The 13,671-nt window shown below is 43.4% G+C and overlaps 1 protein-coding gene across 1 annotated transcript in view; it reads left to right on the forward strand.

Moving 5' to 3' along the window:
- The window catches only part of PREP (prolyl endopeptidase), a 116,726-nt gene that overhangs the window by 63,019 nt on the left and 40,036 nt on the right, over positions 1-13,671 (forward strand). Inside the window, exons 8-10 of the mRNA XM_058566549.1 lie at positions 1,027-1,218; positions 5,200-5,397; positions 10,913-11,016. Of these exons, the coding sequence (XP_058422532.1) occupies positions 1,027-1,218; positions 5,200-5,397; positions 10,913-11,016 (494 nt within the window). The remainder of the gene's footprint in view (positions 1-1,026; positions 1,219-5,199; positions 5,398-10,912; positions 11,017-13,671) is intronic.

Genomic DNA, 13,671 nt, shown 5'->3' on the forward strand with positions numbered 1-13,671 from the left:
GTGAATAAAAAAAGACAAATTATAGACAAGCAATTAAGTACATATCTTGAGAGAAATGTTGTGAAGAAATGATCTGGGTGCTGATAAGAGGTGCCTTGCCCTTTGAGAGAGGGCCAGGCAGGGGAAACAGCCTGCACCAAGGCCCTGAAGCGTGTTTTAAGGACCCTAACAAAGGCCAGTGTTGCCAGAGGACTGGAGGGGCATGAGAGGGTAGGGTTGGAAGAAGCTGAGGTTGGCTAAGTGGGCAAGGACTGTGACATGCAGGACCACGGAGACTATGAAAAGAAATTTGGATTTTATTCAAAGAGTAATGGGGAAGTTTCTAGAAAAGGCACCAATATGGACCAATTTAGGATATTAAGACATCATGGTGGCTGCTGTACTGAGAAGAGTGGCAGTGGAAAGACCAGGTGAGAAGCTAATGCTGCAGACCAGGGTGTCCCACCCTCAGCACCGTTCATGTTTTGGGCGGGCTAATTCTTGGTTGGAGGGGCTGTCCTGTGCACTGAAGCACATTTAGCAGCATCTCTGGCCTCTATCCACTAGGTGCTAGTAGTAGCTCTCCTCTCACCTTCCAAGTTGACAACCAAAAATGTCTGCAAGGTATTTCCAAAAGTGCCCTGGGGGCGTGCAATTGCCCCCAGTTGAGAGCCACTGCCGTAGACCAGGAGGGAAATGAGGAAGACTTGGAATGGGGTGATGGCAGGAGAGGTAGAGAGAAGTGCTCAGGTTTGAGATCCTCAGGTAGAAGAGGATTTACCAGATTATGTAGGGCGGGGGTGCTGAGAGGAGAGCTCCCTCTCTCTCCTCCAATGCCAGGCTTTTCAGGAAAAAATTCCTTCACAATTTTTAAAAACCTTAAAATTCACCCATGTTTGTCCTTGCTCTTTCTCAAGCCTTAGATCTTCCAAGTATTGTGTCTGCTCTGGGTTCTATAAACAGAAAAGGTCCACCCTCCCCTCCCTGCACACAAACCACACCTTTTTAAACACTAGAGAGGTGACATGGGTGCTTGTCTCTCACCAGGAATCCTGAAGTGGGTGAAACTGATCGACAACTTTGAAGGGGAATATGACTACGTGACCAACGAGGGGACAGTGTTCACCTTCAAGACAAATCGCCATTCTCCCAACTATCGCCTGATCAACATCGACTTCACGGATCCTGAGGAGTCTAAGTGGAAAGTGCTTGTTCCTGAGCACGAGAAGGATGTCTTAGGTAAGATTGCTGCTTGAAAATTGTGCTTTTGTTTTTGCTGAGAACATCAACAAGTTGGTGCATCTCTCATTCTCTGGTGACCGGTTATAAGGTAAAGAACCTTCAACCTCTTCTCATTAGGAATGAAGTGTCTAAATAGCACAACCAAGTAGTTACTATGTGATATCTTTGTACTTAGTACAATATCATGCATGGTCTTCATAAAAATGGTGAAGGTATGAATCCAGACTTTCAAAGGTAGTTTTTTTTTTATTATCAGTTGTTTTTGTATAGTTATTGTCTGATAATAATCACTAACATTTAATTTTTTAAACCATTCATATTCAGAATCCTTAGCTTTTAGCTTTTGAATAGCCTTTGGCTATTTGTATTATACCTATTATAGATCTTAGAGTGCAGTTACAGTCCTCTTATTAGAAAGGAAAATAGACTATTGTCAGATTTAATTGAAATCCTTTGTGATTGCTGTGTGACCTGAGCTACATTAAACTTTTGAGAACCTCACTTCTGTATCAATCATGTTTCAGAATGCCTTTAAGTTCCCTTTTATTCGTTTTCTCTATGATTTTCCAAAAATGATACGCTGCATTATAAATTATTTATTGCCTGAAAGCTGGATTTGATTAGAATAAGACTCGCTAATTTTGCTACAGCTTTTTACACAAAAGGAAAGTCCAGTACCTTCAAGCCAATGAAGAGTTTACTTGTTGGAGGTGAACTTCTGCTGATGGGACGAATGAGGATAAAATCTAGGGCCTTCCCCGAATGTGAAGGTGTAAGATATATAATTAGAAAAAGAATTCCTTTTGAGATCTGCAGAGTGGCCTGGCTCAGATAAAGCAGTCCTCACATGTCTTTTTCAGTGAGTTAAAGCACAGGTATTGGGGTCAGACAGATCCAGGGTCACGTCCTGGAAAAGTAAGGAGCTCTTTCTCCCCTGGCTCAAGGCAGGGTGCTCTGTGCCTGGCGGATATTTAAACCTGGCCTTGCTTAGTGGGTAGAGGGGGAAGGTAGGCGGATGATGACAGCTGACACTCAGGGAGTGCATCCTATGGGGCTCCGAGGGCCCATGTGTCTGCAGTTCCCTTGGCCCTGGAGGAAGCACTACTCTGGGTGTTTGCTTGAGATTCTCCTCAGCCCCTGGGCATCTGGCCGCACCCTCCACCCTCTTGTGTACTGAGGTCTCCACACCCCTCCAGGCAGTTCTATTGGACGGGACCCAAGACAACCCCCTCTATGCTCTTCCCTGCAAAAGCCACATCTGCAGCCCCCAGGCAGCAGCCCATCCCGGGCTCTTCCCCTAAAGGACTTACTTACCTTGTCCTGCCTTCTAGATGTTCCAGTCACAGTCCCTTTAGCTTCTAGGTTTGGTTTAGGTGCCAATGCTCTGTCTCTGTAGGGCTGGGGTTCTCCCCAGTGGGGAGGGGGACTTACAGCCTGACAGGGTCTCTTTCCAAGGAAATCTCTTCACCTGTCTCCTCAAAACCTTCCATTGACTCTCTGACCCTCGTTCATAATTGGATGAAGGACCCAGCCATGAGTTGTAGAACAGGTTTTTGGCCATTTCCTTTAACATCTTCATGTGAGGAATCTGGTTTGCAGTGACTTTGGTAGCCTGATGGCTTCTGTCCAAGCTGAGACAGAACGTCCCCCCAAGGGTGGTAAGAGGCAGCATGTAGTGAGTGCTTCCTAAGCACCACATGAGTGGACTTCATGTATTGGTGGGTCCAAATGAGACCTTGATGGCATAAGTCTTCATATAGGGTGCCCTGGGCATTGTTCAGGTGCAGGTCAGGTTGGAATAGTGATTCTTGTATAGGGAAGGTCATCAGAGATGTAAATATTTCCCAAGGCATGTGAATTTTCTGCCTTCTAAGGCCAAAACAAGTGGTTTGAACTACGCCTTAAGGTGACATCCCGTTTCACTTGTAGATCTAATGAAATGTAAATCGATGCTCAGAGATTTTGGGAGGTGATATATTTCTATACCCTTCCTTCTGAAAAGTTATGCGTTCTTTAGACTGGAAAGGGGAAACCTTCAATATTCACTGGAACTCATCAATTCAAAGAGCAGCACAGTTGAATTTGCTATATATCATTAGCACAGAATGCCCTATTGAGAATAAAAGCTGGCGGTGAGTCATAAAGTACAGCTATCAAGTCAGAGCTTTTGTTAACGACAGTCTGCAAATCACCTTGTCCTTTTCTGATTCACTTTGTTTTATAATTCTGATGTACCAGTAGTTAACACAGATTGATTATTCTTTGACAGAAATAATTTACTCCAATTTTTCCCCGTGCTCTCTTTAAACTGTTAGGGCTCCATGACATATATTGCTTGATGGAGGCACTTTAAAAAAATTGTTCTGGAGAATGAGCATATTACTTTTAGATGTAAGAGTTCTTTCTATCCTTACTTGAGGAAAAGTTTGCTGTGGTAATCTAAACAACCCAGGGAGGCCCCTGGTGATCCTGAGTTTCCTCTGGCCAATGACTTGCTCGTATTGATGGTTGATCATGTCATAAGAGTGACCTACTAGTTTCTTAGGTTATAAAAATAAGTGGTGTTAAGAACCCCACCACCTCACCCCCCACCATGCAACCCAGAAAAGGCTTGACTTTTCCACGTTTGAGCTGTTACCTGGAGCCCGGTCCTTGCTTCCGTTTGCCACAGCATCTCTCCCTGCAGATGGCCTGTCCTTACCTCAGGCTGATCGTGTCCAAAACGAAATGGATTGTGCTCTGTGCCTGCCCTGCTGTTTTCTCCTTTCCCCATCACCTCGCTCACCTCCACTCTCCCAGCTCTGTCACTGACAGCACCATTACTCAAGTTGCCACCCTGGGAGTTGGGGAGGACTCATTTCTCTACCTTACTCTCCATATCCCCGCAGTCACCAAGTCCTGGTGATTCTTCTTGGGAAATGCCTTTCATTTCTTTTCTTTCCTCTCCAGACGTTATCCCCAGCTTGATTTGATTTGACTGGCTTATTGCAGTAGTGTTCTTCCTGGTCTCTATTCCATCCTTCAGTATCCGTCCATTGTTCTACATCCTTCACTGATGTCATCTTGATCTATGTCACCCTTCTGTCCAAACAGTAGCTCCCCAGTAACAGCTAAGTCAGAACTAAACTCCACTCTGCCTGGCTCACCGAATCCCCCATCAGACCCCCACCACCATCGCCACCCACCCCCGGACTGAGCAGCTTTTTTCTTCCTGAAAATGGGTCTCTCACTTGTTCTTTTTACCAGTCTCCCTCCCTCCCTCCCTTCCTGCTGTTCGTTCGTATTCCTTTTCTTTCTCCTCATCCCTAGCACTGACCTTCATTCATTGAGTCTCCTGTCTTCCCACCACCTCGTCCCCCGAGAGCTGTCCTGTCCTGACACCACCCCAGGGACACCGCGTCTCCACACTCCTGTACTTGAGACACGGTTCAGCACCTGCTTAAGGGCTGTCACTTGTTTTGGGTCCCCACCAACCACTCCCTTTCCTTTGTTTACATGTTACTGCTTGTATTTCTGTAGGATTGTGTCTCAAGGGCAGACGTTGCGCCATCTTCCTGCTTGTCTCTCCAGGGTATCTGGCTCATACCAAGGGCTTAATACATTTTTGTTGAATAAACAACCCTGACAGATATGGATCATAGTTTGGTTTTTGTTGTTTTCCTCTTTATATCTCCTGCAACATGATATTGGACACAAAATCAGTGGGCAGGGTTCTATGTATTACATACCTTATCTAGATCATCAAAATCCCCTGGCCCAAGGTGGAGAATATTTCGTTTCCTCTGGACTTAGAGTGATGATTTATTAAAGAAATATGCTGAAAACTATGAATGATTAAAACCAATTATAAAGTCACTTTGCAAGTCTCATTGCTGCATAGCCCAATGTGTAGCTCAAGAACTATTGTTCGATGAAATAAATATGTTTTTCACTAATTTTCAAAACGACATTAGGTTTTATCTATCCTTATCTTTTCAGAATGGGTAGCTTGCGTCAGGTCCAACTTTCTGGTGTTATGCTACCTCCACGACGTGAAGAACGTTCTGCAGCTTCACGACCTGGCCACTGGTGCTCTCCTCAAGACCTTCCCGCTCGATGTCGGCAGTGTGGTGGGATACAGTGGTCAGAAGAAGGACACCGAGATCTTCTATCAGTTTACTTCCTTTTTATCTCCAGGTGAGAGTCTTTTCACTAATGTTGTTCAATTTAAAAATCGGACTAATATGTGGGTTTCTTTTGGGAAATGGAAATATAATGCTATGTTATTGAAAATCACATATGCTGCATTATAGCCAAAACTACTTACTGGGAATAAAACAGACGCTCAGAGCAAAGAGAAATGTGCACGCCTAAAACTGTACTCTCATTTATCTTATATCCTGAATGTCTGTCCAGGGGACAGCACCAACTGTTGTTTTAGGTTGATTTAAAAAATTAATATGAACAAGTATAACCTTAGATTCAGGCTTTAGGCTATGTATACCAGGACACACACAGTGCAGATAACTAAAAGCATAAAATAAAAATCTGTAGTCACATCTGACATTAAAAAACTGCTTTGTAGAACAAACCGAGAATAAATTCTGCTTTTGTTAAACTGACTTAAAATACAATTCTAAAAGTATAGTCTTACATCATTTAGAAAAAAAACTTGTTACTTGGGTCTAGTAGAAAAGAAAAATGATGCTTGTAAATTGCGATTTTACATTTCACAGTATGGGTTAATTTTCCCCAAAGTAAACATAGCTCTCTTTTTAACTTTTTTAACTTGGTCACACTCATTTTGCTTTGTTTTGATTTTTTCCTGCTTCTCCACTTGGCTGCACTGTTTTTGTTATAGCTGAAGCCATAGCACATACTCTGAGTTGTCCGAGGAGCCTGGCTCACTTGGCAGTTTGCAGTTGACCGGGCAGACCCTATCCTAAAGGCAATATGGCTGAAACAATTTCTACACTTTCCTTCTTTGTTTTTTAAGCTCCTCCACAGCCCTTTTGTCCTGCCCAATTTTGTTGCAGTAGTTTGGTCCTCAGCAAATAAAGCAGACATAGGGGAGAGCCAGGCAGATGTTGAAGTAGCTCCATCCTCCTGGGGTTTAGCCAGATGACAGTGATGCCTCATCTACTTGTTTTTGCACCCCAGAGTCACAGAGCAGGCATCTATAAGGAATCTTATCCTCATGACAGGTGCTGTCAGGGTTATTAAAACCGAAAGAATGATGTTCTGTAGGTAGGTCTGCTGCTATACCTGGAACACCCGGCAAGCTTTCCTTGCCCACACGCCTTTCAGAGGACCTAGGGGGGCTAGGAGAAGTGCCCACGAGGGTGTGGAAACCATGCCCAGGGCCAGGAGTCAGGGACTGACAGGTCAAGAACTCCACATCAGGGTGTCCTGCAACTCACCCCTCCTCCCCCGGAGCCTGGGGTACAGTGGCAGCCAGTGGACAGGAAACAAGAAAAATCAGTTTCCTCCAGATAGCCATTCTCAACCCACTGCTGTGGGGTCTGCATTTATTTCCTCAACTTATACTAGTTCCAGAAGTTTTACTTTGGAACATCTCATAGCTTAAACAGTCTCAATGGATAAAGGGCAATGAGGATGACAGAGTCAGGGTGAACCACCTGCTCTTAATAAAAGCCAGAGTCCCCACAGGCCTCTAAACCACCTTCAGTGACCCCATGTGGTTGTTTATTTCAGGAACAAGCTCATCTTTACCTGGGGAAGAAAGAGCTCATTGTCCTAGTGTAAAATGATGGGTTCTATGCCAAGCAATGAAATATTATCCACGACTGTGGCTGTGAAGTTTGAAAAGAGACGTGTGTTCTTAGTTCTGTACTGCCAGGCAGCTTTGAACAAGCTTTAATTTGTTACTGTAATGCTTTGTTCTTTCCCTTTGTCTTTTCTTATTCATTTTGCCTCCAGCTTTTTCTTTTCTCTCCTTAATGCAATTTGATATCTAAAACCAGAGAACGGGGGCTTCCAGACTCAGGCCTTCTGGTCCAAATGTAAAAACGACCATCAGGTAATTAAACTAGATCTCTTGAAAGCAAGAATGGTCAGTGTGTGTAAATACACAGTCATACACATATGTGTATGTGTCAGCTCACAGGCTGTCGTGCACTGGTCTCTGAAGGTTCGCTGTCCACTACCGTGGTAAACAATAGGACACTAAATTATAAGTAAAGCCCCAAGGCCAAAAATAACTGCAGCTCCAGCTGCTGCGGACATGTGGTACATCTGGCTGATGCAGACCAGCTGACTTCGTTTCCCATGGAGACACATAGTGAAGACGCGTCTTGGGCCCAAGCCATTTAGGACTTTTGTACCTTGAGTCACACTTGGGAGAAAGCAGGCAGCCAGGGCAATTTGGAGGATGATGCACTTATTCCCTGTGGCTCAAACCACTTAGTGGTTGAGCCGATTAATTCTGTGCTCATGCAACCTTGGAGGGTTGTCTAAGGTTAGCTCCAGACAGACTTGCACATTGTAATAATCCAGTACAGCACTCCTAGGTGCATGGCTCTGGGAAACAGAGATAAGAAATCAAAGAACCTTTCCCAGACTGTTTGGGAAAGGCAAAAAAAAATTTAAGACTTAATTTTTTTGGAACAGTTTTAGGTTCACGGCAAAATTGAGGGGAAGGTACAGAGATTTCCCATATACCCCCTGTTCCCATACATGCATAGCCGCCCCTATTATCAACATCCCCCACTAGAGTGGTACCTTTGTTACAACTCATGAAGCTACATGGACACATCCTCATTACCCAAAGTCCATAGTTTACCTTAGGCTTCATTCACTCTTGGTGTTGTACATTTTATGGGTTTGGATACATGTATAATGATGTGTTTGCATCATTTTAGTGTCCTACAGAATATTTTCACTGTCCTAAAAAGCTTCTATGCTCTGCCTTTTCATCCCTCCCCCTTCCCGCAACACCTGACAACCACTGATCTTTATACTGTCTTCATAGTTTTGCCTTTTCCAGAATGTTGGAATTATACAACATGTAGCTTTTTCAGATTGGCTTCTTTCACTTAGTAATAGGCATTTAAGGTTCCTTTATGGCTTTATAGCTTGTTTCTTTTTAGCACTGAATAATATTTCATTGTCTGGTTGTAGCAGTTTATTTATCCATTCACCTACGGAAGGACATCTTGATTGCTTCCAAGTTTTGGCAATTATGAATAAAGCTGCTATAAACATCTGTGCGCAGGTTTTTGTGTGGGCATAAATAAGTTTTCAACTCCTTTGGGTAAATAGTGCAAAAATTTTTTGAGAGACTTATTTTAGTTTTTGTTTATACTTTTTTCTTTTAATAACCTTAAAACTCAACCTATAATCAGATAAAACAGTATCCACGTGGGTCATCTTTTACAAAGTTCTTTTGCCTTCTCTTTACATATCTGGGTTTTCAGATCCCTCTGATCCTTCTTTTACAGTTTCCCTGAGCATTGCCCCTTCCTCTTAACTCTCATTTCTTTTACTTCCTTACGTTTGTTTCAGATTATAGCAGGAATATCTGAGCTGATCGTCCCTGCCTCCTTCCTATTGCTACAATAGCCTTATTAAAGCACTGTTTTCCTCAGGAGATCCGTTTCCTCAAGTCTAGATACCTCCTCTGGCATAAGGGACTTCCATGATCCAATTCTCTCTTTCATTCTTAAACTTTGAAATTTATTTCCTAGAGATCACCTAACCAGTCCTCTCTGGTTCATGATTCTAGGATGTTTTCTCCAAACCCCACCTTCCTTGTACTTAGTGAGCCAATTCAGACAGGACACAGAGCATCATTAAATTATAGGGATTCCTGTTACATTGTGAATGTGCAATGGGCTAACCTGGGCTAACACAGATGGATCTGTAAATAGAAAGTATTGATCAAATATTAAGCACTGGTACCTTCAGGTTTCTCCCAGCCTCTCCAAGTTGCCACTTCTGCACAAGACAGAAGAATAGAGGTCAGACACTTGGCCCTTTCTCTGAACAGTCGTCAGCTGCTGTTGTATACTTTTTCATTCTGCTGTTAGAGGATTTGATGTCTCGATTTTTCTAGATAAGCAGGATTTAGGGTGTGTTTCCTACTCATTGTCTTTCACTAGGGAACTTGCCATCTAGTACTTTGGTGACTTGTCTAAGGTCACTGACCCAGTAACTCAGAGCTGGGAATCCTGGCTCCCAGTGTCCTTGTCGTTCACTGTACTACAGGTAGCGGAGACGCCAGGCTGAGTCAGGTGCTCAAATGGCACATGCTTGGTCTGCTGTCTCTTTTTTGTTGTTGTTTGGAGTTTTTTTCAAGGATTCAGATGCTTTTTGTGTTTTGAAGAAGGGAGCAGGCACCAATCAAGAAGCTCTTCAAAAAATTAACATTTAAGTGAAGATAGCCTTTGCCCTCAAGATTACATTCATCTAGGCAAGTACAGTATTGAGTGTATCTGGTGAATTAGAACATATGCCCAGAGTGTAGTGTGGAAGTACTTTAATGACTAAAGATATATTTCAGCAAATATCCACGTATAACCTAAACTAAGAAAGCCAATACTTCAGTCATGTTACACATCTCCCCACTGTCAATGTTAATAGCACCCCCTGTTATAGTACTTTAAAATAATTTGTCTGTAAGCATGAGAATTGAGATAACATTCATAGAGATTAGCAGGCATGCTACTAATGAATCTAAATGTCTTACTCTTTGCCAGTGGGGGCAGAGTATTGTTTCTCAACTGTTAGTGGAGAACATACACAGAGGAGTTGAGAAGAAAGAAAGCCGCCATTTTAATACATGATCAATCAATCAATTTGAATGTGCCCTGTGGGAGTCCCGTTTGGTTTCTGGTTTTCCAGCAAGCACTGGGATCACTACATCGATTTTTCCTCTACTTGACAACGTATGTTTAAAGTATTATGTGGGAGGGCTGTTTCCACACCAGCCACTCTGGATGACTAATTGTGTTTCATAAACCACAGCAGTGTCGTTGTTTTCACACAGTAATGACTCGTCTTACTGTTTCTTTGATTTAGTTCTTAAATGTTAGAGTGTAGTAGCATTAAATTCAGGAAATGGAATTTTAATTAGTGGTTAAATAAGCTGTAATTCTTGGTGTATATTCATCAATGTGTTGTGCACAATTACTGGGATAAGCAAAATTTAAAAAGCAATTCTAAAATGGCTACCCGATCATCTTTGGTCCCTGATTTTGGTCCATACGTGTGTCCAGGGATAGGTGGGTGTCGGTGGCGGGAGCCCCAGAGTTCCCATCAAGAGACCCCTGACTGGCTGTTGACTTTGGGCAGACCATTTGAGTTCTCTGTCTTAATCACCTCAGGTAAAATGCCCCACGTGCAGTTTTCTGTCTTCTCTGACCTGCACTCCTAAGGGCCCTGGAGAGGGGAAGACCTGTTACATTTCCACAGTTAGTTGTTTACCTCTTCTCATACTCATGGAATGCATTAGAATTTTCTAAAATGTGTACTCAAATTACGGCTATAAAATGGAAGGCCGCATGCGATGGTGGTGATGAAGAGCGAACCCTTATGCAGTGATACACATGCCAGACTGCTGTGAGCACTCTGCATGCGATGACCTTGTCCCTGACGAATGCTCCTCTCTTGCTGTTCATGACATCTGATTGTGCTTTATGATCTTGTATCTAGTGAGATTGTGGGCTAAACTAAGACTTCCGCTCCCTTCTAGGTATCATTTATCACTGTGATCTTACCAAAGAGGAACTGGAGCCAAGAGTCTTCCGAGAGGTGACTGTGAAGGGAATCGATGCTTCTGATTACCAGACAGTCCAGGTATGGAGCATTTGATCTTGATAATGTGCGAGTTAGAAAGTCTGACTTTCCAGCTGGGCCATTCACACGCTAGCTTGTCAGGAGCCGTGGAGGTAATCCATAGTGATACGGAGGACAGATATTTTTGGAGCTTCTGCTGTTTCTGGGCATTGAGCCAAGCATAGTCCTGCCCTCCTAGAGCCTGCAGGTTCTGCTCCGGTAGCTGCTACTCTTGACAGGAAGCCAGAGTCCCGTGTCTGGGGGATGTTACTGCAGTAGCTATCAAAGCCACACAGTTTGTCTGCTTGCTTGGAAGTGGTTGTGTTCTAGCTCAGGTCTTGTGGTGTCATAAATAACAATACAGATTTGCTATACATAAAGTATTTACTCAAGTGCTGTGAGTCAGTCGTTTCAGCCTGAAGTTCATATGTATTTCTTCCTGGCACGCCGTGAAGTATTAGAAGGAATGAATTAACTAATTAATTGTCAGGGCACCACAAGCTCAATCTCTGGTCACCCTCCTTTCAGGTTAAGAACCTCTATTTTTGTTTCTTCAGCTTCCCAAAGGTACTGAAAGACACTGAATCACTTGTTGATTGAGGATGTCTCTGTTCCTTTGCAATGAGAGGTCACCTGTCAGGTACGAGGTGTTGATCAGGGCTCTCCTGGAGGGCCGGACCACACCAACCACACATTAGGAGTCAGGACATTGTTTGTGAAGGAAGATTAAAACAAAGAGCGTGGAATTCTCCCAAGAATGTTTCTGTGAAACTCCAGCATTATTTTAGCTTGGTAAATTACCCTTCATCTGTCTAGAACTAGTCTAGATGATGGGCTAGATCTCAATCATAAATAAATAAAGCTTTGTACAAAAACCAATGGTGGCTGGATGTGGCCCAGGGCTACAGTTTGCCAGCCCTGTTCTATGTCAGGAGTCAGCAGACCGGCCTCTGGTTTTATTGGAGAACAGCCACGCCCATTTGTTTACATTGTGTCTGTGCCACTTTATCACTTTAACAGGGTGGGTGCCACAGAGACTGTATGGCCCACAAAGCCTAAAGAACTTCGTACTTGGCCCTCTAAGAAAAAGTTGGCTGATCCCTGGTCTATATAAATAGTATTTATAACGTCGGAATGTTCTAGTAGGTGCATAAATATCATTGTTTTCAATCAATAATAGAAATAAATATAACAGACTTCTAGCCTTCTGTATCTATTCTGGCCTGCTTCTTGTTTCATTTTCAAGGTGAGCCATTACCTGGAGAGATGTCTTGTAGGAGCTTAGAGCCCCTGTCTGGTGCTAACGTGGTTCATTAATTCACCCTTGTCCTGTATTAGACTTTTAAAATCACTTTTAGGCCATCATTCTTTGCTGTTTTCCCTTTTGTCCATGTGTAGAAAATTTGTCCCTATCATTTGTAACATTTGGCCTTCTCAGGGCCTGATTCTAGTCCTTGCCTGACATCCCCAGGGCCAGGGTGTGTGTGTGCATGGGCGTGTGTGCACATGTGGGCGCCATGCCTCTCCCTCTGCCATCAGTAATGCCCAGGATGCCTGGGCAGCACCCAGTGACTGTCCCCTCTTCTGCTCTCAAGGGTGCAGCCTGGCTGCCCTAGACTTGGGCAGAGTTGCCCACTTGAGATCCCCTGTCTTCTCCTCATCTCTGCTACACGGTCCCCTCAGCTCTTCTCTCTTTTCTACCTTCCCACAAACAGTTGGTGCCCCTTGTACAATTACCTTTGGAGTTTGGGGGAGGGAGGGGCACCTGTAATGATGACGGCTGCCAGGGAGGCTGCTTCTTACAGGGAAGTGACTCTTCTCAGTGACAATGGTCAGAGTTGTGTCTCCTATTAAGTGGCCGTTTTTGTCTATTCTGATGATAGTAATATTCTTTACAGGTGACACACAAAGAAACTAATTACCACCTAATATGTATTTTTTTCATTTATAAATGAAAAGATAAAACTTCACATCCTGGCAAGTGCTTGTGTGGAGTAGGAATCTCTCAGCCATGTCCATAGCAGCCTGAAATTTCCAGATTTAACTGGGGAGGAAATGTGCTTGCGTGCTGCCAGTCACCTGTGTCGTTGGAAAACTGAACTCCTGCCTGGCTGTCCACTTGACCAAGAAAACTTCCCTGATGTTGAACTACTCAAATACTTACAACTTTTTATTTGTACTGCTGCAGGAGGGGGAGAAAAGAAAGATTCATGGTAAATTTTTAAAGAGATAGTAAAGGAGAGAACACATGGGTTTACAGATCTTAATGCACTGCTCCTCCTTTCCGTGTTTTAGAAAGTGGAGATATGATTGTGGGCAGAGTATAGCCTTTATGTATAACGCCAATAGAAGATTTGTATCTGTTGGTTATACACATCATACATATTGCACTGAGTTATTAGAATAGAATTCTTTCAGTGTGAAAAGGTGCTTTTGAAACGCACTGTGAGGTCACAACACCCTAGACTTGTGTCACTCAAAATCCATTTTGCAGTGTTGTAGATTCAAGTGTGTGCAGCAGAGCTCTGACATGAAACGTAAGCGTGACACATGTCTCACATGTTGATTAGGCTCTCGGCGGGGTTGCCAACCATGACCTACTCTTATAGAAGCAGACCCTAGAGAGGGATTTGTGCATGGAAGGAAAACATCCTGATGGTGTGTAATAGAAACCAC

This window comes from Diceros bicornis, chromosome 23 (assembly GCF_020826845.1).
Source record: "Diceros bicornis minor isolate mBicDic1 chromosome 23, mDicBic1.mat.cur, whole genome shotgun sequence".
NCBI lineage: Eukaryota > Metazoa > Chordata > Mammalia > Perissodactyla > Rhinocerotidae > Diceros > Diceros bicornis.